Source organism: Bombus affinis, chromosome 7 (genome assembly GCF_024516045.1).
Source record: "Bombus affinis isolate iyBomAffi1 chromosome 7, iyBomAffi1.2, whole genome shotgun sequence".
Lineage (NCBI taxonomy): Eukaryota > Metazoa > Arthropoda > Insecta > Hymenoptera > Apidae > Bombus > Bombus affinis.
In genome coordinates, this window is record NC_066350.1 from 7,938,152 (window position 1) to 7,964,185 (window position 26,034).

The 26,034-nt window shown below is 42.5% G+C and overlaps 2 protein-coding genes across 3 annotated transcripts in view; both read left to right on the plus strand.

Annotated features, from left to right (window-relative positions):
• The first annotated feature begins 479 nt into the window (after nucleotides 1–479).
• Nucleotides 480–10,576, plus strand: LOC126918884 (bestrophin-2). 2 transcript variants are annotated; one of them, XM_050727399.1, is made up of 9 exons: nucleotides 480–3,453; nucleotides 6,060–6,380; nucleotides 6,846–7,179; nucleotides 7,280–7,501; nucleotides 7,700–7,998; nucleotides 8,090–8,119; nucleotides 8,229–8,449; nucleotides 8,551–8,818; nucleotides 8,907–10,576. In XM_050727399.1, exons 1-9 carry the CDS (start codon nucleotides 3,383–3,385, stop codon nucleotides 9,250–9,252), a joined length of 2,112 nt encoding a protein of 703 aa, XP_050583356.1. In that variant the 5' UTR covers nucleotides 480–3,382; the 3' UTR covers nucleotides 9,253–10,576. The 2 variants fall into 2 exon arrangements, with proteins under 2 accessions (XP_050583356.1, XP_050583357.1); XM_050727400.1 differs by lacking the exon at nucleotides 8,090–8,119 and having other exon boundaries at nucleotides 482–3,453.
• A 691-nt stretch (nucleotides 10,577–11,267) lies between these two features.
• Nucleotides 11,268–26,034, plus strand: part of LOC126918879 (dentin sialophosphoprotein) — a 148,861-nt gene continuing 134,094 nt past the window's right edge. Inside the window, exon 1 of the mRNA XM_050727376.1 lies at nucleotides 11,268–12,810. Coding sequence (XP_050583333.1) covers nucleotides 11,444–12,810 — 1,367 coding nt within the window. The 5' untranslated portion in view covers nucleotides 11,268–11,443. The remainder of the gene's footprint in view (nucleotides 12,811–26,034) is intronic.

Below are 26,034 nucleotides of genomic sequence, written 5' to 3' on the forward strand. Positions count from 1 at the left end.
TTCATTAATATCAGATCTTTCGTGTCTCCTAAATTTTTTTAACGTGAAATACGAGAATATTGTCACCTTCGTTTTTAGTTTCCAATTCATAGTTCTTTCATAATTTTGTTGATGACGCGTTTCAAATATTTAGTCAACTCTGATTGCTTCTATAGCACTTTCAAACATGACTATCATTTTGAATATTGAATGAATTTCCCAGAGTTATGTATTTGCGCGAAATACGAATATTTTCATTAATTACGTCTTATTTCCAGAATAGTCATATTATTCCTTTACTTCGTCTTTATGTTATTTAATTTTTAGCGGGTTAAACATCATTTTAGTAGAGTGATTTTTCAACGGTTGATGAGCACCACTGATCGATGCGGAAACACGAGGTATGATGGGGATAGGATTGAAAGGCGAGTGGTGCGGCACCGGGGGATCTTTTGGCGTGCTGCGGCAACGACTAGTCTCAGCCACATATTCAGTATTCTTTCTATAAAAGACAGGTAGAGTTTGCGTGTACGATACTCTTGGCGCTTGATTGGTCGCAATTGTGCCTAGTGCTCGGGAAACTCACGACCAGCTGTGCTTCAAATTCCGTAAAATGAATTTCGTTGTACGAAGCGTGCGCAGGGTAGAAGGACAAAGTGGGGCGTAGGACGAGCTCAAGGATCTTTTGAGCGTCGCTCTGTTCCTTTGTCATGAAATTACGGCTTAACGCTCGAAGATACGGTACCCGAAATTTTTGACCTGAACAGTTCTGTTACCGAATCTCTTCTGCGTTAGTTCAGTTTTGCCAAATCAATGAAATGTTTCGTTTCAGTGTTACAAAGGTCTTATGTTTTTAGAGTAGTCAACAGAGAAATTTCCAGCTCACGTGATAAGGAGAAGGATCACTTTACGTCAACAAAGAACATGCGAATTTTATGAAGATACAGTGAATCATGAATCTTTAAATTGTGATTGAATTAAGAAAACTATTTTTCGTTACTGAATAATTTTTTTTACATTTCGGAGCAAAAATATTTATTTCCATCCGTGTGTGGTGTTGACACTGGTGATAATCCTGGTCCTGCTTCGTGTTACCTGCTTGATAATGCATTGCGTGTAGATACAATAAAGGAGCTACGTCAGAAACATTAATTCGTTGCACATGTGTGTTCCATGCTTTCCCCTCTGCGTCATTCTGGTTTCTCCAGAATGACTATGCATACACGTGCTCGTTGCATTTACAAGGACGAAATTAGAACCTTTCAAAGGTAGTGTCAAAAGTGGTGATCAATATCACGCTTTTCCTGGATGCATTAATGACTTGATACTTTCTAAATATATCGATCGCATGTATCAATTGACTTTTTATGCTATAGTTCTAACAATTTTTCTATCAAACAGCCGACTTTCGAAAAATTCTAGTGCAAACTTATTGCTCATTTGTAAAAACCACGAAATACAGGCGAAACGATGGCCGTCAATACGGTATAACAAATTCATACACAATATTGGAAAGATAACATTTATCAGTTTGCTACCATTAATCTAATAAAGGGATGCTTGTAGAGGGACATCTACAACCTTATCACGGTGTCGAGTGCAGACAGAATAAAGTCCCTATGTGATTCTGTACGAGCGATATCGAAAGTACTTTAGATGAAACCCTAATGTCGAATACGAATATAATTAATTTTAGAGATAAAGCTTATCGTAACATTCAGAAACCAGTGGACATACTAAAAATAAGGAAAGTGACATTTTATGCTTCTATTCGAAGAAGTTCTATACTAAGAATGTAAAGCAGGTCGGCGGCACGATAACAGACTACTTACCTATAACGCGATAACGATCCACGTACAAGGTTACAAGTCAAGCTTACCATTGCGATTACTGCAATGTTCTGTTAACGAGGAACGGATAGAAAACGCATCTTGCGTAAAGCTTGTGAAATATAGAACGCAAATGAGTCATTGCACCGAGAACGGAAGTGAACAAAGGCTTGGTCATTTGGCATAGATCGTTAGTGGGGATCAGATTTAGAAAATAATATGGTGATCGAACGAATGCAATTTGATAGGAGGTGTGCCTCGGGTGTTTGAGGAAGATCGGAATGAACGGTTAAACTTGTCTATCGCGTACGATTTCCGCGTGACTTTTTACTTGGAAGATGAGTGATGCGATGATCAAACATACCACATAGCACGCGGTTTGTTCATTGTGTACTATTGAATTTTTACTAAGTGATTTCTATATAAAGAAAGAGATAAGACTGGTATCAAAGACTGGTGTTATAAAATGTGTTCGTTTTTTAGTACCAATAAGTTATCGATAACGAGCGTCGATTACCACTTTCATCGACATATCTGGCATTCTAAGCTCACCTGTGGAACTTGCTAAGACGGAGACAAGCCGTAACGTTTCGGTATTACCTCCAACCGGGCGGCTTTTCAAACGTATTATCGGTGTTCTTGAGCGCGAACGTATACCGGAAACGACGTTCGAATTGTCAACGACTCGATGAAAGGAGCCAGTGAAGTGCCAGTGAATTATCGATAATACATACGACGACAAGCACCATTGTGTTAACAGCTTAAGGATAATAGTAGGTCTAAACGACTAGAGGTGTAACAACGAGGTATTTAATAGTCATGTACCGACGATAACGTGTTACAGTAGGGTACTATACGAAATCATTTTACTTGTTCAACGAAAATAATCATTTTTATCAAAGAAAGAAGGGGAGCGAAAGCGCGGCGACTCGATACAGTGTCAATATAATTCGTAGGATTGCATCGACCATTTTCTTTTTCCTTCAAACGGCGGGTTCCGTAGAAGAAGAGTAGTATGTGAAAAGTGAATCGAAAAGAAAACGAACGAAAGCGCGGTAAATTGAAAGTGTGTCGCGTAACTCACAAAATATCGTATTAATTGTTAAAATATTTTGTACCTCGTTAACTGATATCGTGATTGCCGTCATCTCTTTCTGATAGAGCGTACCGCGAGGACGTTGGCGCGTCAAAGATTCCAAACGAAAAACAATTTCATCGAGTAACGTCGTTTTCGGTGTCGTGCGATTGCAACGAATTACATAATCGATTGACGAAGAGAAAAAGAGACAGCAAGACACGCGTAAAGCACATCGAGAATGACCTTCGTAGCCATCTCGTTTGTCTGTCTATCGTCGAGGGAGAAGAACTCAGAGATAAAGTGGTACGCGATTTAATTAATAACTTGTCGTAATTGTCAGACGGAAAAAAGGTGAAAGAAAAGGATGCGATACGCGTGCCAGGAGAGATGATTTTAGCGAGACAACGTTCTAGCGAGAATATCGGTGAGATCTTCTTCTAAAGGAACTGCAGTTGGTTATGCCGTGTTTCTCAGCACAGCAGGTGTATCGTGAGAGATGACAGTCACTTATACTGCCGAAGTCGCTACCTGCAGAGGTCTCGGTTGCTTCCTAAAATTACTCCTAAGGTAAGCAGTTTAGGTTTAGCTCGTCCGTTCAGTCGACACTATTGCATGCAGTCAAGAAGACCGTTGATAAGTTATATCTGTTGTAGTTTATTTTTACTTTGTCCTGTTTACGTTGTCAATTTTGACAGCGACATTCGTTCTATTTAACTTTCATACGTTACCCTGATATTTTCTCTGGCTGAAAATGATTCGTGTCCACTCGACGCTCGATAGATAGTATACTATCGGTACTTGATAGATAAACGTAAGATTTTCAAATACAAAGGTGTAGCTTGTTAATGGATCGTAATCTTTCCCGACTATTCTTTTTGATTTTGCACGCGATTATTTATCAGGTATCATGTTTGAATAATATTTTCAATTCTTCCGTCATAGCGTTCCGCGAAAAAACGCGTCACGTGTACGTACGTGAAGGATATCAAGGAGAAGCGTAACCAAGGTTGTATAAATCTCGACAATTCTACTTACGTACATATACCGATGAGACCTGCAGGGAGATCATATCGTTCATTTTTCAATACTTACGTTACACGTTTCATACGCCGTCGGTTATTTCCTAGCGCCTAATGGATTATTATTCTTATCCAATGAGAACCGTTTGTTTCGTCGATTCTAAGACAACTTGTATATAGAATATCGAGGAAGATTTATTCCATTTTTCACTTGACCTGTGGTCGTTGACCTTTCTATTATTATTTCAATTACGCTATATCCGTACTCGGATGCGGTGTTTCAACTGTTCCAAGCTCGTCACGTGCAAGCCATGCTTTAAATTACGCGCGTTACTCGTTTGCTCTTTGAAGAATGTAATATATTGTATTTACAGTTACTCCATTGTCTGTCCGATGATACTATTTGTCTGAATCGTATTTATTGTGACACGAGATTGGACTATTAATGTCCTATTAATTGAACTCTTGCTACTTATGAACGTGAGCCTTTATTTTCCAATTGAATAAGAAACGAATTAATTATCACGTCATTGCATAAATAATATCCTTAGCAGATGTTTTGTCGTCAGTTCTCTTTCAACAACGGTGAAAATAACGTTAAATACAACGTAAAATAGAACGAATAAAGATTATTACCTGTAACTGATTTTATTCCCTAAATGTAGCACAGCTATTCTCTACGTTTAAAGCACGAGCAAATTTGAATTCTCATTTTAAAGCTACCTACATTATATATATATGTATATAAACACGACGTTACTTGTAGACATCTTCATGTTATTGAACTCCGGTTGTACGAGTTCTTTGTTTCCTGACGATTCGAGATAAACGGATTTCTACTGTATCTTCCAATTTTCTTCCTCTTGAAAGATTCGTTAAGATGTCGATCGTGGAATGGAAAAATCGACGCGAAAAAAATACTCAAGTAGTCTTGGTCTAGTCGCCTTTTAGTATTCATAGAGCGTCGTTCTACCTTATTCATTAGCGGAACGTTTATCGCGATAACAGATCTCTTACGACGATCCGACGACCTGTAGCCGTATTTAACGAAATGTTTCACGCTCAAGAATATTTTCGATTATGCATCATCGTTGAAAATAAGGTACAATTGCGTATACTGTTAACTATATGTCTTTGAAGTCTGTAATAAGACCATAGTTCGTCAGAGAGATTCTACGAATCGACCCGCGTTTATTTCTTCCAGTTTAGTCGTTATCGGGTCACGTTATGTACAATTGCTTGCGAAACTACTCAAACGCTCGTAAAGATACGATTGCACGTTATACAAAACATCTTGAAAGTTCATTGATAATATGACGAGACTGGACTGTCATGACTATATTGATAAGTTTTTGAGAGAAAATCTGAAAATCATAGCATAGAATCAAGCCGATATATAGAAATGACACTTTTACGATATTTAGCGCAGGTGCGCGTATATTTCGCAGAGATCACGAACGTATTTAGACAGTCAATTATATATACCCATATTTAACATTTACATATATTCAAGATAACTATTCATGTTGTGCTAATTTCTTTACTAAAAATATATTTTCACATTAATAACAAATTTCATCGATATAATCATCACAGACGTGTTTCATTAGCGTGCTAATTTTCAAAGTGTTTCGTACAACATATCCGTACATGCGTACATGCAAGTTGTCTATGGTACGTGTACAAATACTTTAGCGAGCAACTGTATTTCGAACATAATACGATTGCGTGCTCGCGTGTAAACGCTGTACTCACCACTAAGGTGCGAACAATGGAAAATTGTGCGAGACTTCATCGCCTAGGTATCAATTCTCAATTTCAAGGATCGCGAAATTCCTTGGATTTCAACGTACAGTCAAGATTCCTCGAGATAAGAAAAAGAGATCTCGTAATTCATCATTGGAACGCACACGATGTATTCCGTGATTAAGCAGAGACCTGCCGGATAATAATCGTCGAACAATCCACTGAATTATCGCGATGGTTTCTCGGAACTAACTACACTAACAGTCTTGAACAGATTCTGTGACCTAAAATCGTAGATATCGATTGCACTTTCACAGAAATTGAAAATGCTTTCGAGAAGTGTGTTTTATTTTTTTGTAATTAATAGGCTGTTAAAACGTCTTGCGTTACGTATTGTTTGTTTTCTAGATGGCGAGCAAGCGTATACAAGCTCGTCTGGTTGGACCTAGCTCTTTTCCTCTTCATATATTATTCGCTGTCGAGTATTTACCGACTGATATTGGACGAAGAACAAAAGAAGATATTCGCGGCCATAGTAGCGTACTGCAACGCGTACAGCGATCTAATTCCGCTGTCTTTCGTCCTGGGCTTCTACGTCAGTATTGTTATGACCAGGTGGTGGAATCAATACATGGTGATACCGTGGCCAGACTCGATCGCGGTTTTCGTGTCAGCCACTATTCACGGCAACGACGAGAGAGGTCGACTAATGCGCCGAACTATCGTCAGGTACATAAAATACTGTGCAACAGTCTTTAGCCAATATGATACGAAACAGACACGGAACGATTAAGAGTCTGTCATAAGAAGAGAGAAATTCGAAAATAGAAATGACTTGTATGGAATACTAAAAACAAAATGTCAGATATTATAGTTTAGTTTATTTAAAAATTGTATCTGTCGGAAGAGCGAAAGACGTTCACATAGAATACCACTTCAAGATGACATCGATTTTTATATACACCTATAAAAAAAACGAAAAATTTTCATTTGGTAAGTGAGCTAACATCTTTGCACAGTACTGTGCACGCTGCTCATTACTGTGGCACGATAGAACAGTAAGAATCGATTCGATTAAAGTCAAGGAGAGAAATAATCCAGTTGAACTGTTGTACTGGTATAAAAAGTATTTAATTTTCCTTGATACATATATATATACGTATATATATAACAAGTGCTTTTCTTTCATTTCAGATACGTGTGCGTTTGCTTAACGCTAGTACTGGCGATGGTATCGCCTCGTGTGAAAAAACGATTCCCCACGTTAGAGCACTTCGTAGAGGCGGGTTTGTTGCTGGAGAACGAGCTAGTCATATTCGAGAGTCTGAACACAAAGTTTCCTAAGCCTAGCAAGCATTGGTTACCAATAGTATGGGCGTCAAGTATCGTGACAAGAGCGAGGAAGGAGGGTCGGATTCGTGACGACTTCGCCGTGAAAACATTGATAGACGAGTTAAATAAGTTTCGCGGCCTCTGCGGTAGCCTCATGCACTATGATACTATTAGCGTTCCTTTAGTTTATACTCAGGTGAGCGCGTCCAACACGCACCAGAACCATGTACATTTAACATTCGTGCATCCATCGTATCAAGAATTTTAATTTCCTTTTCTGTTCGCGTATTCTGTAGGTAGTTACGTTAGCTGTGTATACGTACTTTTTAACAAGCGTGATGGGTCGGCAGTCGGTGACCGATGCATCGCCGAACATCGATATGTATTTTCCAGTATTCACAACGCTGCAATTCTTTTTTTATATGGGTTGGTTGAAAGTAGCTGAGACTTTGATTAATCCGTTCGGCGAGGACGATGATGATTTTGAAGTCAATTGGATAATTGACAGAAATCTACAGGTATAATATCTAATGAAAAGACCACGTGTTTAATCCTTTCGTGATGGATTTTTTCTTTCAACGATGAACCCAATTATACATATAATAGCGTACGTTATAATAGACGTTTTAAAATGTATAGTATGTATTGTGCTACTGTTAGCTTTATAAATGTTAATGTATCTTTGATGTATTCTAATTCCATATGTATTGTAAAAGGTGAGCTACCTTATCGTCGATGAGATGCACCACGAGCATCCGGAATTAATCCGCGATCAATATTGGGACGAGATCTTCCCTGCGGAACTTCCGTACACGGCGGCAGCGCAGCCCTTCCGCGAGGAGCATCCGGAGCCATCCACGGCTAGAATTCAGTTATCCGCGGCGCAGCAAGAACTTCAACCATCTTCGGTCAGAATTGATGAAATGGCAGGGGACTATCAACAGAAGTTCCGCCCTGACATGGCCGACGACGCCGCGTCTGGTATACATTTCATAGCGACTGGGAAAATGTCAAGGTTGGTCTTGGAACGAGCTATTTTGTGAATGTTTTATTCCACGCGATACGGTTTTTTTTTGTAAACGCTCATATGCCTAACGCTTAACCAGGAGCGCAACCGAGAGTGGTAAAATAGCGAGGTAATATTATTTGTTTAACGTCTATCTACTGTATAAGTTAATTTATCGAGTGTTGAAAATATGAGAAGGTTATTGGGTTATGAAACCGGAAGTATATGTTTACTTGCAGAAGCGCTAGCAGAGTAAGCAATCGGGACCGTACCATGAGCGGAGGCTCCACTCCAAGCATCATCGGAGAATCTCTCCCAAGAGTCAACAGCGTCACCAGCGTGCTGAAACGATTATTCAGTAAAGACGATAGACCAGATGGCGGTACATCAAGTGGGACTAAGACACCTGGAAGGCTTGCATCTTCTAGTTCGGCCGCTTCGCTACAAAATAGAGCCGTTGGTAAGTTCAGGTTTCAAATTTTCATAAAACATCGAGCATATACATATATGTGCGTTTCTCCGGGTAAACTATGTTTGATATGTACTGAAAATTTTAAATAGCAGGAGGAGGCTCGATGAGGATCGGAGTAATCAAGGAAGAAGCGGACGAACAGATGACGTTAACGTCGATGAAGTCGGAGAAGAGACCCCACGTGCAGAGCATATTTTCGCCGGGACCACCACCTCCAAGTGCTCCCGTCGCTGTTCCTGGTATGGAACACTCACGAAATGGAGAGATATTTTCGTGTAGCGCTCCTGTAACTGGTGGTGTGTTAAGGGGAAGTAACGGTGAGATTGTCAACGACAGGAGATACGGGTCTGATTCAAGGTTGATAATTTTCTTTCTAAACGAACCTTTTTCTATTTTTTTCGTATTGCAAAATGAGATCGAAACGATGAAATTATTCGAATTTTAGAACACAACGTACTTCACAGTCAGCACGATCGAGCATTGCTTACGAACCAGCAGCCAGCTACGTGGACAGTGTTGCGGATGATCTTATAAGCAGCGATAGTTCATCCGCTAGCGTTAACTCCGATGACGAATTTACAAAATTGAAGACAGAAAGAGAAAAGCAAAGACGTGATAAAGTAGAACGAAGATTGGCTAGGAGCACCAGCGGCCGCAATAACTTAATCAGTGGAAATTCGAAAAGTTCCATAGACAATGAACATCTTCTGTTATCAGACATGGCGAATACTTCGCGTTTATCAATGACGCAGGGAGATGATAGTAAAACAATCGAAACTGATCGTCTTTAGCGGAACTATTTATGGCTTTACTTTGAAGTTTAACTTTAATTGCACAGGATATTAGAGGAGAACTTACAAAGAAATAAATGCACAAAAGATTTTTACGATGTTTAAATAGAGAGACTACCGATTAGTCGTATGATCGGAGAAAGTACATGAATTTTGGATCCACTTTTACGACTAGCAAGGTGGATTCACATGTTCAAGGTTCACTTAGGATATTAGTGTATATACGGATTTTTTATTAGGATGAGAGAAATATTTGGTGATAAACGATCTACGAGTTTGATCATAATAATTGACCCTAATCTGAGAAAGTATATAGAGGTAATGGAAACATTCCCATCATGAAAAGGGAAAGCTATTCTAAATGATCATGTTTACATATATATATATAAAATGAACAAAGTTGCTGCGCTTGAATTGCTATTGTGATTTTGTGTATATCGTAAACATATTCCCAATTTTGCTGAAGCAAACGAAAGTTCATGTGCTCTATTTTTAGCGATTGGTATGAAGGAAGACGATTGCTTTCTAATAAATATTACTTAAAGATCGTGTAAAAAGATCCAAAGATTACATACGTAAGTGCAAACATCGAAAGTTATTACCGCTGTATTTAACCAGTGGATTTGCTACATGTACCGGTATACCTCTCACTTCAAATTTTACGTATCAAAGTTGACAATAATTATTGAGTCGTTGTCATCGATTTAAACTATAATGATACAATTTTATATATTTACATTTAGTAAATGTTACGATGTGAGTCGTAGTTGCCTCATATGTAAAGAAGAAAACGTATAAAATATAGAGTTAATGCTTTAACTTTTAATTTGTAAATTAAGTAGTTGTTAACGTAAACACTGAGAAAACAGTTTCGATTCTATTCTTCTTGTTTTAAAACGTTTCGCAAACTGATCGCTCGTACAAGAAGTTTCCGACAAAATTAGCAGACATTCGGGGCGAAGAAGAACCTTTGTACTCTGCGAATTTCAATTATTACGAATATATTGAAAGTGCCTGTCTTGTGCCTATTCTTATACGATGAAAAAGCGGTATTTAACACTTGTTTATCGTTAGATAGCTTACGGTCCTATTGCTTTGCATAATATGTGATCGATATTACGCTCAAAGTTAGTGCTTTTGTACAGCAACGTGTTCGAGCACGCACATTCCAGAAATCAAAGAAATTTAAATTTTAAGAGAGAAAGTCGATGAAATGATCGTACGTCCATAGGATAAATTTAATTTAATATTTTTCTTATGTTCGTACGTACTTATAATATCGCACACATTTTGAACATACTATATATATATATATATATATGTATGTATAAAAAATAGGAAAAATGAAACTTTCTGTAACTATCCATTAGGCGAAATTTCGAGTCTAGCCAGTATAGCAATAAATTTTGTATGTATTTAGAAGAATTAACAAGAAGTTAAAGTACGATTTGTGAATATCCTGTATATCGTGTACATATGCATGTACAAAGCTTATACGTAAGTTCACGCTAGAGAATGTGTCTTTCATTTTGGAATTACATTCCAGAACGCAAATAAATCTGATGGTGCTCATGGCTAAGCGTTTCGTTCAACAGTATTACGGTATCGAAGACGTATGTTCTTGGATTCTCACAGAAAGAGTTGATTTTCTTCTGAATAAATAAAAGTAAATAACAAGTATCAAATGCATTTTCTTCATTTCAAAACGCTCAGAGATAGTTTACAATAAAATATATATATATGATATTACGATCGTGCCAAGTAAGCCATTACGTTTTATTTTCAATATTTCAATTATTTCAATTAGAATATCGTATATATTAGAATTATTCCTATTAAAAGTTGTTCCAAATAGAACGTTTCAATTTCCCCTCCAGAAAGCAAAAGTTAAGACGGCCGTGAGGTGTCGTGGCGATCGGTCCAATCGTCGAAAGGGAAGGGTATTCGTGCGGGACCGGAAGACATCGGTAGCATTCGGGCGTCGTCGTTGGGATTCGCGAGCAGGCGTCGGCAGCTTCGGGAGTGGGGGTCGTCAGTGGGCAGCCGTCGGCGAGAGGTGGCGGTGGTTTTGTAAGGTGAAGAAAAGAGGGGTTAAGTGAGCCGTGCCGGGCCGTAGAAGCGAGCTAGCGGTGGCGCGGCCCGTGCTCGTGCCATAGGGCCTCTGCCAGGCATTAGTGCGATCGTTTACAAGATGGCAGACGGTCCGTCCGCGGAAGACGCGGCTACCGACCTGGGGGACAGTGATTCTCGTTTAACAAGGGAGCGACACAAACGCGAGGACGCTTCGTTTTCGATGACGTCCTTGAGCACGGGTCAGGACATCGCGAGACGCATCCACGAAGACGCTTCTGTGCTCGATAGTCATCCTCATCATCGGCAACAACATCAACATCGTCCTCCCCGTCGTAATTGTCATACCAATCCTCATCTTCCTCGTCGGCATCTTGGTAACCCTAACAACAACAACAACAATAACAACAACAACAACATCAACAACAGCAGCAATAACATCGGTAATCTAAGCAACAACAACAATAATCATCATCATTACCAGCATTATCATCGTCGGGAGCACGAGGATGATCAGGCTGATGGTAACGAACGCGTTAGTAAAAACGAGAGTGGCAGTGGTGTTGGTGTTGACACGATGTGCGTTGCTCCGTTTACGTCACCGAGCAGGGAAGATTACGAGGAAAACGACGATGACGACGACGACGACGACGACGATGACGACGAGGACGACGAGGACGAGGACGAGGACGACGATGATGATGAGGAGGACGAAGACGAAGAGGAATATAACATAGAAGAGAATGGAGTGAAGAAGGGTGTATCGAAAAAGTGTTGCGGCTTGGTTCGAATCGACGTAATAAAGACGAAAAATGTAATAAAGGTGAAAAACGAAGAGAGCGATAGCGATAATAGTAATAGTAGCGGTAACGGTAGTGGTAATAATAATGGTAATAGCAGTGGTTCGGAGGGTGGCGCGATGACCGGTCACGCGACGCGCGGCGGTGACAATGCCGGTGGTGGGTGCTCGATCGGTGACGGTCGACGGTCGAGGTCCGCGGCTTTCTTCGACGCGACGGTGAATTCTCCGAACGAAAGTGCGAGCAAAATGAACGAGTGCCGCGTAGATGACGACAACGACGAGGACGGAGACGGGGACGAGGACGAACATCGTCACCATGAGCATCAGGAGCACGCGTTAGTAGAAAAAGTGAATCGTCTCGGATGCGATAAAAGTAGTAGTAGCAGCGAGGCTGGTATAGACGAGGAGGACGCCTCCGGAAAAACGACGGACGGTATCGCTAGTGATGGTAGTAGTAGTGATGGTGGTAGTAGTGGTAGTGGTGGTGCTGCTGCCGCTGCTGCTGTTTCTGGTTCTGGTGGTGGTGCTGCTGGTGCCGCTGGTGTTACTGCAAATGGCCTCGTTGCCGGCAGGCATCAGGGCAGCCCTTTCAAGGGACAGGTTAGGATGGCCGAGGACACCCTCGTCGGCCCTTGCGGCAAGAAGCGGTGTGCCGATCGATACGACAGCTCCGAGAGTTCTGACAGGTGAGTGAGCGAGATAGCTTTTCTCTCTCGTGGTTCGACGAACGCCTCGAGGAACGAACAGAAGAGCAGGAAGGAGGAACAGAACGAGAGGAACGGTAACCAACTAGAAATCAAGCCGTGCCTTTGCTCCGCTAGTCAATGTATTACTCTGCTCCGATCTTTCTACGTACTCTGATTTCTCTCCTTTCTGATTACGCGACCTTGCGTCTTTTCTATCTTTGTTATGTTTGCTCGCGATAATACGCCACGCATCTCGATATATGTATAATACATGCGTATAGCGTATATACGAAAGTATTCGGTCGGGCGCATATCCCGTGTTTACGTTCGCGACCAGGCGTTTTTTCGAAGTATGTAGTTTTTTTCTCTCGACAGTTCGCTTCGCATCGTTGGGAGGAGCCACTTGTATATGTACCGGGAAAGAACGCGACGGTATATAGCGGAGTAAATATCTATGTACATACATAGGTCCATTTAAACACACGACAAATCTCTGTTTCTCGATCAACGATCTCAACGTTGAAGAAACGTACTGGTCGGTAAGCGAGTCTCGGTTCGGGTATCGCAATTAGTGCGAAGGCGCGTTCGACAGCAGGCCAGGGGTCGTTGTACCGCGGTTACGAGACCGACAACCGTGGCTGCGTTCGATCTGTGTGCGCGGCGTGTTTATAGGATCGTAGATGCTGCCAACTCGCCCTCTCGTTCCCTCCTTTCTCTCTCTCTCTCTCTCTCTCTCTCTCTTTTTGTTCTTTCTTTTTCTTTCTGTTTCGCTCTTTCTTTTTTCGAACCCTTCGTATCTGGCCCTTGTTCTCCATAGGAATTTATCACGCTAGAGGTAAGGTTGCGTTTCGGTAGACTCGGTTGCTAGCCGAGGAAGCGACCAGACTCGTCGTTTTCTTTCGCGTTTCGACCGCTGGTCGTAACAATATAACTTTTGTGACTCATTTATTCACGGCTACGGAGTAAGCCTGTAGCTGCGTGTTTATATCGTACAATGCATACGTGTAACTATAGCGCACGAGAGTGTTTGTATACTTATAAAAACTTTGATGAATATATTACGTATGCTTGCGCAGATAGGAAATTAAATGCCTAGCGTAAAAGCCGGTGAAAGATATTCGAAGGATTTGATTATTAGGAAAGACTCGTAAAATTACGATGGCGGAAAGTTTGATACCAATTAAATTTTTCTTCTTTCGCTACGAATTTTCCCATCTAACGTATACCACGTGTATAGCTTCCGTTGGTTTCGTGTGGGAAGGGGACGCAATAAAACTTTAGTATCCTAACGGTTCTTCTCTGTGGTACGCTACTAAACTCGAGCGTTTCTTAGGAAGAAAATGTCTAACCTAACCGCGCCATTGTCCTCTCGTCGTGGCTCGATCGCAAGCAACGTTTACCAAACGAAACTTCCGGTTACTTGCTTTCTTAATCGGCATGGAAAACGTTACGCTTTGTTCGTCTAACCTTGCCGTCCAATCCGTGTTTGTTTTTTCTTTTTCGTTCTCGTCGGTTGCTCCACATTTTCGAAATACGCGCCGAGAATTTACTCGTACGTTAATCTCGTTCCTAACCTCTATCATCCACAGGATGTTCCGGTGTTTAACAGCCAAACTTTGTCAGAATATTCTATGCGTAATTAAGCAGAAAATATGTAAGATCATTTAAGTTCTAAAGTTATATACTGTGATAATAGCGAAATACCGTCAGACAATATTTTAAGTAAATAGCTTGTCGTAAATCTAATCTCGTAGATCTTTTCTAATTGTGTTCCTCGGTTTTCTCGAACTAGGCTGTTTTAGCAACTCGTCGCGTTTATCTCTCCTGTATACATATTTCCCCGCGCTTGCTTTTCGTTAGGTCGTGAGCGGATTTCACTTGCCTACGGTCCCTGCCGGTTAAATTACACCTGGCATCCTCGCGTAACGACGCTTTTTTCCTTCGGTTTAATCGCTCGCCTAGAGATAGTTGCGTTTAACTACGATAACGATTATCTGATTACTGAGAAACCTAGCTCGTGCTTCGCGTTTTTCTCTTTCCTTTAATATATAAACCCTCTGGATGCCTCACTCATAAATGTAAAAAATGTAATAAATTATTAGCGAAATCTTAGGAGCCACGAGTTAGTTTACAAATTACAGCTCGATTAATTGTCTCGTTTGTCAAAAAATCATAAAATTGCGTAGAACATGTCTATAATTTATAGCTCGTAAGCGGTTAATTTATTGAAATTATTAGTTGGAGGGTCCAGAATCCTCTTGCACAAGCGAGTTAATTATCATTAACGAAATTTTACGCCTCCTATTCACGAAGCTCTATTAATAATAGTAATTGTAAATTCTTTCAACTTTCATATTTCTCGATTGAATCACCTTATTTATGTAACGAGTGGCTAAAATTTATCGAAGTTGTCCTAAGTATAGCTAGACCGCTGTAAATCTTGCACGCTATAAAGTGAAAAGAAGCGTGGACGTGAATGTCCGACTCGACTAGGTGAAAGATGATCGTTAATTTCCATCGTAAAATAAATTCGTTAAATGGTTTCGTGTTATCGGGCGAGCGTGGAAACTAGTCGAACGAGTTACTCGAACGAATTTTACTGCAAGTTACTCGTGCGATCCGAGATACCGAGAGCGTTGACGTTCTCCTTTGTTTTAGCCCTTTCCAGACTACGGCGCTAGTAGTTTTAAGGCGATATCGCTGTGGCGAGGCGCTAGTGTACTCTCTAAGGTCCTAGAAACTGTTTCCTTTCCGTTTGATTTCTTCTCTCTACGTCGAATCGTGCGTTCTTCGAACGGAACTCGACGTCCATCTCGATATATTACGTACGACTACAACGAGTCTCAATAGAAAGATCCTCGTACGGTTTTCCTTCGTTACGAACAAAACCGATCGAACTTATCCCTTTTCTTTTTCAAATTATTGATCGATGGTACACGATATGAAGAAGAGTTTAAAAGATTCGGTAATAGTAAATGTAACTCGCACGGTAAAACGCGACCATCACCGCGTTAAATGCATGAAAATGGAGAAAAATATCCTCGTCTTAATTTATACGATCTATCGCATAACGATCCACTCTAACATCATTCGTTTACTCGCAAGATGTCTCAGGTGATTGACGTTCTATCGCGTTTCTGTTGAAAGAAGTATACGTTGGTCGGTAAAAAGGATCGCGAAAAACGATAGAAGGAGATGGAATAGTCGTTTTTAGGTCTGATTGGCCGGTTTGCACGGTGACCGGTTTCCTTGCGCTGCGATCGCTATTCAAGACCGTCCCGGGAATACCTTGGCTTGCGTTTTTTACCCGTTCATTACCGGATTACGGCATCGACGATCGATGTCTGTCCGTGGACGTTACTGGACACGTGACCATCGAGAACTCGCGATGAGAAGGCCGGCTCCTATCGACGCGCGTCGCTATCGCGATCGCGTTCCTCCGTTCAAAATTACTGGTCGTAAAAGAAGAACTTGCCGCTGGTGGAAAGGATATCGTTGACCGGACGGAAGAGCGAGATGTTTGCAAAAATTTGCTACAAATTTGTATCGTTTATCGCGGGATAGGAGCGCATAGGATCGTGGTTAAAATAGCTCGATGAAAATAAAATATCGGGTGATCTCGTAAGTAATTCGGTTTTTCGTACTTTACTTTTGCTTCAAAAATTGAAATAGGAAACTTCTTCGAGAAAGATAGCGAATTATAAAGGACACGAGAAAATTCGCGGCTGATCGATCGCCGACAGGTAATCGTTTATTAAATACGATCGTAACAGATATCCAATCGTATTTCGATCTCGGTAAGAGTCAACTGTAATGCCAGAGCTATCCAAAGAGATAAAACCAGAACCGGTCGCCTTTACGAATTCGGTAATTGCGGTATCAAGGAAAAGAACTTTTTTTTTTTTAATAGCAAGGAGCGCGCAATCTTCAATTATCTAAATCACTGAAAGTTAGAAAAAATGAAAGCTCGGTAGTTAGATTCGGTTTTTATCGGGGATATTTGCAAGCAAGAAACCGTATAATTTGCATAAACGTCACGTACGAAGATTGATCTTCGCCGAGACAGGAAATCTTCGGTTAGAAAGCGCATCGTTCGAATATAATTTACGATGAACTGTAGGCGCGTTTCACGCGGTGCGTTCTTTTCAATTCGAATCGTAGTCCCGATGGTTCGCGTGGATACCAGACCGTCCACGGTCCTTTTGGTAATATTTTCATGGCCGCGAGCTGAAAGAGTAGAATCGACTCCCGCTGCGGCCAAGCCCAACTGGATGCGGCTGTTTTTCGTGTTGCAATCGGTCGTGGCTGGCCTGGCATCTCGTACGGTTCACGGCACTTCACGGCTCCACTTCCAGACGCCTTATCGCGCCTCCAATGCGTCTGAGATAATCGACCGAATTCAGTTCGACGCTCGTTAATCTTCGGCCGCAGATAGCCAGCGACTTCGCGACGCTAATCACCGACCTCTCGTGTTTTCGTTCCCGTTTCAACTCTCCTATTGCCCTCCTTCGTTTCCATCCAGATTTATTCGTGGATATCGTTTCTGCGAAACGAATATCCACAATCGGCCTTGTATATCATGTACACGGGCTACAAGGAGCGTTTGTACGCCAGTGTGTTTATATTTACGTAGCAATTAATCGAGTTTCGTAACATTGTCCGATCGCTAGAAACACGATATTATGAAGATGAAACGCGCCGCGTTTTCCGAACGTACGCGATGTTCGTATAGTACGCGCATCGGATCGCACACGTCTTTCGTTGTACGTACAACGAAACTTGTCACCGTTTCGTTCGGAATATTTGAGATTATTAGAATATCTTTGTATATAGACATTCAGTGGAGTTTATGCATTCAGCGAAAAAATATGATTTACGTAGTTCGCATTTGCTTTCAATGTCTCGTAAACGCTCACCTCTGCGCTTACGTTGAATAAAATTAGCAATTCCTTCGACTATGAAGCCACGATAAGCGTAACGATTTCTTGCCCACGTAAAAACGGCGACGAAGGTGATAGCAGTCTCGTTTAATCGATCGAACTGCGATAACCAATGATTCATGGGTATAATAAGAAGCGAATTGTAGGCGATCATTTTCCCGAGTGGGTGCAGCGGAATTTCAAAGGTCGGCCCGTTTCTCGTTCGTAGGCAAACTCGTGGACGGTTTAATTGGGTCGGTGAAAAACGCTCGCTGCGTCTCTTTCGATCTTCGCACGACGATTTATATTTTCTCGATCGGGCGTCGAGTCCGCTTCTCGCGGACGAAGCGAAACGAAGCGAAAAGAAGAAGAAGAAGAAGAAGCGGGGGCGATCGTGGAGCGGTCGCGACGCGAATCGCGTGGCCATGGCCGTGGCCGTGAAAGTGAAATTCGTGAATGAAACGAGTGGAACAGCCGGCAAACCCAAGTGAAGGTAAAGGTTGCCGGTTTCGGTTTCGGTTTCGGCAACCGGTGTCTTCTCCTTCGACCGGTCCGAATCTCTCCGGCTCGCTCTCCATTGTCGAGTCTGGCTTTCCATTCGAGTAACGTTGCTAGATGCTCGAGATTGCTTAGGACAGTCCCGTATATATAATTGCAGGATTATGTACGAGATTGAAAAAGTGGAGAATTTTTAAAGCTTTTTCACTCTTTATCCGTTCGTACAAATTTCTATCTCGATATCGTACACGACATAATTACCAAGGATATTGTTTATAATCACGTCGAAAGAAAGTTGTACTCCGTTGAAGCAGGAAATTTCGCACCTCGCGATCAAAGTCGTTTCGTAAATAATTGAAAACCAAATCGACAGAATGGATAATTTATTCTCGCTCGTTCTCGTTCTTTGTTGAATCGGCAAGAAAAAGCAAATATTCTGAATATTCTGTGAGCAAATAAAATGTCGCTTATAGCTGTTAGGTAGTTTCTTGTTATTTCATACGTCTTATTAACTTTCATGTGCCATTGCTGCAAACAGGCTAAAGTCTCCGTACCCGAGTACATGACGTGTATGAGTGTAGAACGCGGGTAAAACACCAGTAGACTCCCAGTCTAGTTTTCAAACGAGATCCGATCGCTGCCTCGTTATCTATTTCGAAGAAATAACAGGTTTACGAGAATCGCGTAGCGTATCATCGATCGAAGCTAATTGATCCAAGTCAAGGTATTACCGGTTAATCGATCGAGATTGTTAATCTGTTAGCTAATCGTAGATTCGATACGAAACGGATAAAGTTGAAAGACAAGCAGAGTTTGTTTGGCGGATCGTCGGCACGTGGGCGGCTAAACGTAGGAAAAGTCGCGCATTGTGCCTGGCATAAAATGCGCGAGTTAACGAGGAGGTGGACGCGGAGGCGGCGTCGGGTAAGAGGAAGGATTTCTCATGAGCAGTGCCGCAAAAACGCCGCTCGAACTATGTTGCAACTGCAGTTAGAAAGCTCGAGCCTCGGTTATCTCTAGCTTGGCTCGGCCGAGCGTTTGCTCGCCGGAACGATCGTGACTCGTCCAGCTTTTCTGGAAAAATTCGGCACCGCGAACACGTGGGTGGATAGTTGAGAAACAGCTTAGTCGAAAGTGGAACGTCGATTATGGGCTCGCTTTACGGATTCCTTTAATTTCCTCCCTTCGTCGGCTTCGCTCTTGCCACGACAGCGACGAATTTTTGCCCGGGTTTGACTCGAAGATCGCAGGCAAAAAGAAACGCAAGAAGTTGCATCTTTAATCGGTACAATTTTCAAATCTACCACGTCCATATTTCTACTCTTTGATGTCGAACGTTTCCAACGATATTCTTCTCTTTATTGCTGCTCTTTCAGATACACAAATAGAAAAATTCGAAGAGTTTACGTACATGCAAATTACGTTTGTGCGTAAATGTTATCTCTCTTTTTCCAATATTTATACTAAATTGAAATCGAAATCGCATCCACAATTGCGAAAGCATAAACGAGAATGGCAATGGTTCGTTGAGAATTTTCAACGTAAAGAAGACGATGTATTCTCTATTTTCCTCGTGACTTTTCGCGGTCTCGCTCGTTTTTGGTCGTCCACGCGAAACGAAAGTTTCACGAAACTCGAGTTACCTAATTTTTTCCGGACGGTTTATCCGAGGCGTTGCTCCGTCGATGTTCCTCCGGACGAATTTTTCGAACAGAGAGGCCCTGCCATTAGGCGATCTTATCACACGTGATCTATCGATCTACGTCGAGCGTGATAGCCAGCCGTTACGAAGCTCAGCTTGCGAGTCTGCGCGCGATCTCGCGCATGATTTGTCAAAATTTGCAATCTGTCGCGTATTTAGCGGATGCTTCGTTCGATCAAAGCCGCTAAATCTCGCCAGATTGGCAACAGACTCTGGAAGACGTTCCAAGATTCTGCTCGACCGGACTTCCACGACATGCTGGCATCGAGAAAGTAATTTCTCATTTACGAACGTCATTCGCTTCTGGATTTATCGGTTAACCACCGATTTAAAGAATCGACCACGAAGAGGAAGAATCGCGACAAGGATTAGCGAGATATGGTTTGAGTCGCGTTTCTCTGGAAAGGACGATGGCGAAGGAGCTCCAAATATTTCTGCCCTTTCGAACATCTAAAATTCTACGAGTCCTAAGGTGTCACAAAAATACGATCACTTATGCCAACGCGATGGAAGACGCGTCGAAGGAGCGTATTTTCCATGGACAGGTAGAACGATCGTGATTTCTTTGTAGAAACGTACGGTCACGAAAACGGCGACGTCGGCGACGCGTAACAACCTTCAATTATACATACACACAGACATATTCGCTCGTTTCTACAACTTGCATTATTCCACTCTACACTTTAGTTTATCTTTATATTACCTTAGAAATTGCATCCGGTACAAGCGTTTCGCTATTGTTTAACGTCACTCCAGTTGTACTTAAGCGATTAGTCATCGAAGGATTTGTTTCACAATGATCGACAGATGTTACTGTGCGAACGATCGGCGAGTAGAAACGGTATCTCGTAGATGATCCGTTTTCAGTGTGTAGAATAAACAGAAATACGTTTTCTCCTCTAAATCGAAAATTCCTATTTTTGTCGTTTCTGATTTAAACAGCTCAGTCGCAATATATATGCCTCGATAGCACACATACGTATAAACTTTATCAACGGTATATTAAAATGGAATACGATTCATCGAATATCGTTAAAATGAACCGCGATAGCCAGTATCAATTCGAAAGAATCTTATCTATCGTTTAACAATCGCGCGAGCCAGGGACAACCAGCTTTTTAAATAGCGAGACTATGTCGCGTCGCGTTAACGCTTCTAGACTTCCATTCTCCTATAGAACGTTATATTTTGTATATTTTCGCGCATTCTGAGCGTTTCTGCGTCTTGGAATTTTCCACCAGCGCATCAAAATCCGCCATAGAGTTACAACCTAGAGGTCTAACTTGGTCTTTAATAGCATCGTACGATATATAAAACGTACGACGACGAGTTATCAAATCTCGATGAAGTGGTAGGTGGAGCGGTTAAAGGATCGAAAGGATTTCGTGTCTTTTGGCGAGATGGAGAACCTACTGACCTCTCGTTTCTCGTCGGCGAACGCGATTACAGCGTCGAGAAAGTCGATTATCCGACGACGTTCGGGAACACCGGTAGCGCAACGATGCACGGACGAGCGTGGCCGGTTGTTGGATCAATACGCGGCAGGCTAGCGGCCCTTTTCGAGGGCTGCTCTGTGCCGATTCGCGCAACAAGTCTTCTCTAACGGGTGTCCTGGATTCGCGCGATCCCTCCTGGCCCAAGGATCTCGCCCCCTCGATCCAATTAACGCGTCCCATCCACCCGTTCGACAAAAGGCCAGCTTCTGTCCTTGTCTAATTAGAAAGACCGCGGATTAATTGCAATTAACCGCAGCTTGTCGCGCCCTCGACGATCCAGCCATGGTCTCTCCTGTCTTTTCTCTATATGCGCACGTTGCAATACGCCGCTACGATCACCGAATTTTCCACGTCTTCCTCTCCACTTTGTCTCCACTTTGATATCTCGTCTTGATCGACAAAAGTGTTTGTCCTCTGGTTCTTTATCGTTAAACTTGAGAACCGAGTTTAAAGTTTAGCAAGTTTAACGTTGGTGCTGGGAAGAAGCGAACATCCGCTGCTTTCTAAGTAGATTTTTCGTCGTGTTATCGTGAATTTTTGTATTATTTTCACCGATCGAGACCGTACGAGCATCGGGTAATTATACGTTTTTGAAAAAGCGGAGTTAAAACGGCGAAGATCCGCAGTCATCGTGCGAGCGGTTCAGAGGCTTGGTAAATTGAAAAGACTTTTAAATTGACGTACTTTAAAACTTACCGTCGTCTGCTCGCGACGGACCAACTCGTGGAAATAATTAAATTTGTTTCTCGAGAATCGAGTATCGATCGTATACTTACGTAACGAAGTTAAGAAATTAATGAAAACAGCGGTCGGTCGGTCTGGTTTTCGTGCGGCCTTTTAAAAAGTATCGCGAGTTTGTTTCTGCGAGATCGGTCGATAGCGGCATATGCGTTGGAGCGAGCGAGGCTTGCGAACCAGATTCGCATCGTAATGGTTGCTGTTACCTCAGGTGGTCTCGTCAGCTCGTCTCCGAGGATGGAGATTGCAATTTCGAGGAAGGTAATTGCGATTACCGGACGATTACCCCGCCAGTGAAGTGGACCATTCGCGCGGTAGCTTCGTTAAGTCATTCGCGACCACTTGGCCGTTACTTTGCGCCGGGTATTCGACCGTTTCCAGCGGATACCTTTTTCATTTTTACATTTTTTATCCCTTTCTTGGAAACTGTCAAAGTCGTTAGTCAGCGTTTATCGCGATAATCATAGCGTAAACGATCGTAGAACCGATTCCGCTCGAAAGTATAGCGCACAGCACGATACGAGGTTTTCCAATCCTCGTGCGATTGCACCGAGAAAATTTCTCAACGCGACTACAAGCCTTAGCTCGTACAACGCGATTCACAGGGATAACAGCGTTTAGCAATTGTTAGAAATCTTCGTTATAGGCTTCCTCTCTCGACCATCTCCTTTCGTAAAAATACCAGGTTGTCCCGAAAGTTTCTGTTGAAAATCGTGGAAATAAAAGCACCAAGGTTACACTTAGAATTCATATTAAAATAGTTTTAGACTTATTTAATAAACGATTTCCAGGATCTTCGTCGATATACATTTGCACTCGTCTCGGCACTCTCTTTGTCTCAACATCTTTCATATCGCATACAGTTAAAGAAGAAATATCCAAGTTCAGAAACGGATATAATATAAGAGTTAACAACCACCAAAACCCATTTACTTGACACGACAAAAAGACAATACCCCTTAGATTGAAGCATTAGATTCAACTAGAATCAAACATACTATAAACTCTTATAATCCAAGTTACATTACCACATCAAAATAATTTACTTATAATTTTCAATGAGAATTGATTGTAAATAGTCTACCAAATAATAAAAAAAAATATCACATTGCCAATGGAACAGTTACATTCATCTGTTTTCCGAGACGCTGTGCACACACATACTTGCATACACTCATATTCCCGTGTACGTGTATATATGTGTGCCACTATTACGCGGCTAATCTAGTCTAGCACACAGAATTACACATATTTCAATAGTTCCTTTCCTTTTACCAGCAAATAACAGACGCGCCACGTGTTTTGTTCTACGTTATTTTATCGAATTACGTGCAATCCATTTTGCAACATCTCCAAAAAAATACATATAGAACGAAAATTGTCGCGCATCTGTCGTTTCCTCGTAGAACGAAAGAAACTTTCGGAATACGTCCATCTTCATCATCCACTTACGTGTTCTCTCACGTTATGCGCGTTTTCGTACCTTCGAATCTCCAAGAAACGCACAACTTAGCGTAGCGTGGCCACTTACGAAAGGATGGGTGCGACGTCTTGGTGAGATTCCTGGGAACTGCAAAGAGCTAGGAAGGATTAATGGGGCGACGAGAGGGCGGCTAGCGAGCACCTACGATAATTTGAGACGCGGTTCACCCGTGTTCCATCCACGGACCAACGTCGGACCTTTATGACTGAAGGTACACTTGGAATGGGGTTTCGCGAACGCGAGCTCGAGAAGGTGGACGATTACGCTCGAGGCAACCACGTGGGTAGTGATTAATCGCGACACGAGCAAACACGCAGCTACGTATGCGTGGAGTACGCGTGTGAGGTGGTACATGAACGCGGAACGAGCACAATAGGCCAGAATACGCAGGCGTGGGCAATGCGTTGCCTCGCTCTCGTGCGATCGACTCCAGCGAGCTTCGTTTCGATCGTATGGAATTCTTCTTCGACCATCGATTTTACGAATGAAATTCCACGAAAGCGTAAAATTTTAACGGTATTAGCGAAATAAATAATTTCCGCGAGGTCGTTTGTGGGAAAACAGCAGTAAATTTCAAAGCGTGTTAAAGCAAACTCGCGTTCCCAGCGTCGTTGCTTTTCTTCACTCTCCGGTTCTTGAAATTGATCGATATAATTTTCGCACAGCTCGGGCCATCCTATTTGCAGCCATATGGTAAAAATTCGCCAGTTCTATGTATATTTATAATTTTGAAAGTACTCGTACGCTCGATGTTCCATCGGCGTTAGAACGGCACGCGGCAATTGAATCGGCAAAAATCGAATCCGATCTGAAAATATACGTAGAAACTGCGAGATACTTACCGCGAGCAAATATTTAGTAAAAGATCGGTATACGATACGAATAGTCGGTCTGGGCGTACAGAAAGCGTTAAACACCAAGACTTGCCAGTATCGCGGTTGATCACCCGTTTAAATATTTTCGCCATGTCTGCGAGATATATACTTGTACCAAAATATCTTGCAATTTTCGTATGCATTTTCGGAATCGTTTAAAACGTTATAACTTCGATATAGCGACGATGTAACTTCACTAGTGAAACTTCAAAATGATTCGCGTAATGCGCGCAATAACATGTTGGCGAAAGACGTCGACGAGCGGACGAATTCTTTCGCCAGCCAGGCTGTATTTCCTTTCTTTTTTCTAAAGAAGCGGCGAGCCAACTTTCAGACACGACCAGGTGAAAAGCGTGGTAAAACGTACGAGCTGCAGCTCTTTCGACTTTAATCGGTGGCTGCGGCTTTGAGTCCGTTTCCAGATTCCTATCTAACTGGCACGAACTGTGGCCTGCAACCTAGGCCTAGGTCCGCGCTGAGTTTTGCAACGTGCCGCTTTCGTAATCGGCTGTGTATCGCGACGACCGCGTTTCTCGTTCACGGGTCGCGCGGCAGAAGTGCTCTAGGCCGGTTTCACTCTCTCCTCTGTTCCGTTGCGTTGCTCTCGTAACTTCGTGAACGGGTTGGCGGACTCGCGCGCGATTAGACCGGTCACGGTTCGCGAACAGGCCGACGGCTCGTTTCGTTGGTTGGGCGAGCAGCGTTCAAGTGGCGGGCCAGTTCGCGGAAAAGTCAGATCGGCCGAAATCTGCGGGTGGTCTCGAAGGGTGGTCGTTTCGATGTTCCGCTTCGATAAGCCGTGCGATTAATTTTCTTTCTACCGGAACGTTCGATTTATAATTCAACGTTAATTGGTGTGAGGTTGCAAGGTGGAGAGATGGTCGTTTTTATTTTGTTTCGCTTCGATAAATCACGAGGGAAGAAGAATCAGCGTCGATTCGAACGAGCGAATTTCGTTTCTATACATGGTGATGCGATGCGTTCGCACGTACGTGGAGTTCCCTACTTTCCCGGCTGTACGAGCGTAATCTACAGACAAAGATAAGAGAAAAGACGTTAGACGAAGACGTTGGTTCGTACGTTACGCTGCTGACAAAGTTCAAGCAGCCTACTTTCCATTAAAAATTCTGAGAATTCTGTTTCGACGATCGATACCTCTTGGAACGCGATCAACCTCGTAATCTCGTTACGCGTTTCCCGTTTACGCGCGTTTCATATAGTTTGAGGGTTTCTTGCGTAAGGAAGGGGATGTTGCGTTGCCTTCGACGCGAGGCTTTGCCAGAGCGTAGCCGGTTGCGCGTGGATGACAAACTGCCTACGTAACGCGCACCCTGATCACACGGTACGCCTTTCTCCTCTGCAAATAATCGCCACGCGACCTTTGCTCGCGTGCGTTGCCCTGCACTGGGTTACCGGTGCCAAGCTGTGCTCGATCTGGGACGCGATTTTACTCGACCGAGCTGTCGGAATTTGCGAAATACGCTCGAGACGCGTGCCTCGATCGCGTCGAAAC

Bases quoted from the DNA above. Each gene is read 5' to 3' on its own strand.
- LOC126918884 (XM_050727399.1), top strand. From the start codon at position 3,383: ATGACAGTCACTTATACTGCCGAAGTCGCTACCTGCAGAGGTCTCGGT. The intron at 3,454-6,059 runs GTAAGCAGTTTA...TTTGTTTTCTAG, and splicing joins TTCCTAAAATTACTCCTAAG to ATGGCGAGCAAGCGTATACA. The intron at 8,120-8,228 runs GTAATATTATTT...GTTTACTTGCAG, and splicing joins GAGAGTGGTAAAATAGCGAG to AAGCGCTAGCAGAGTAAGCA.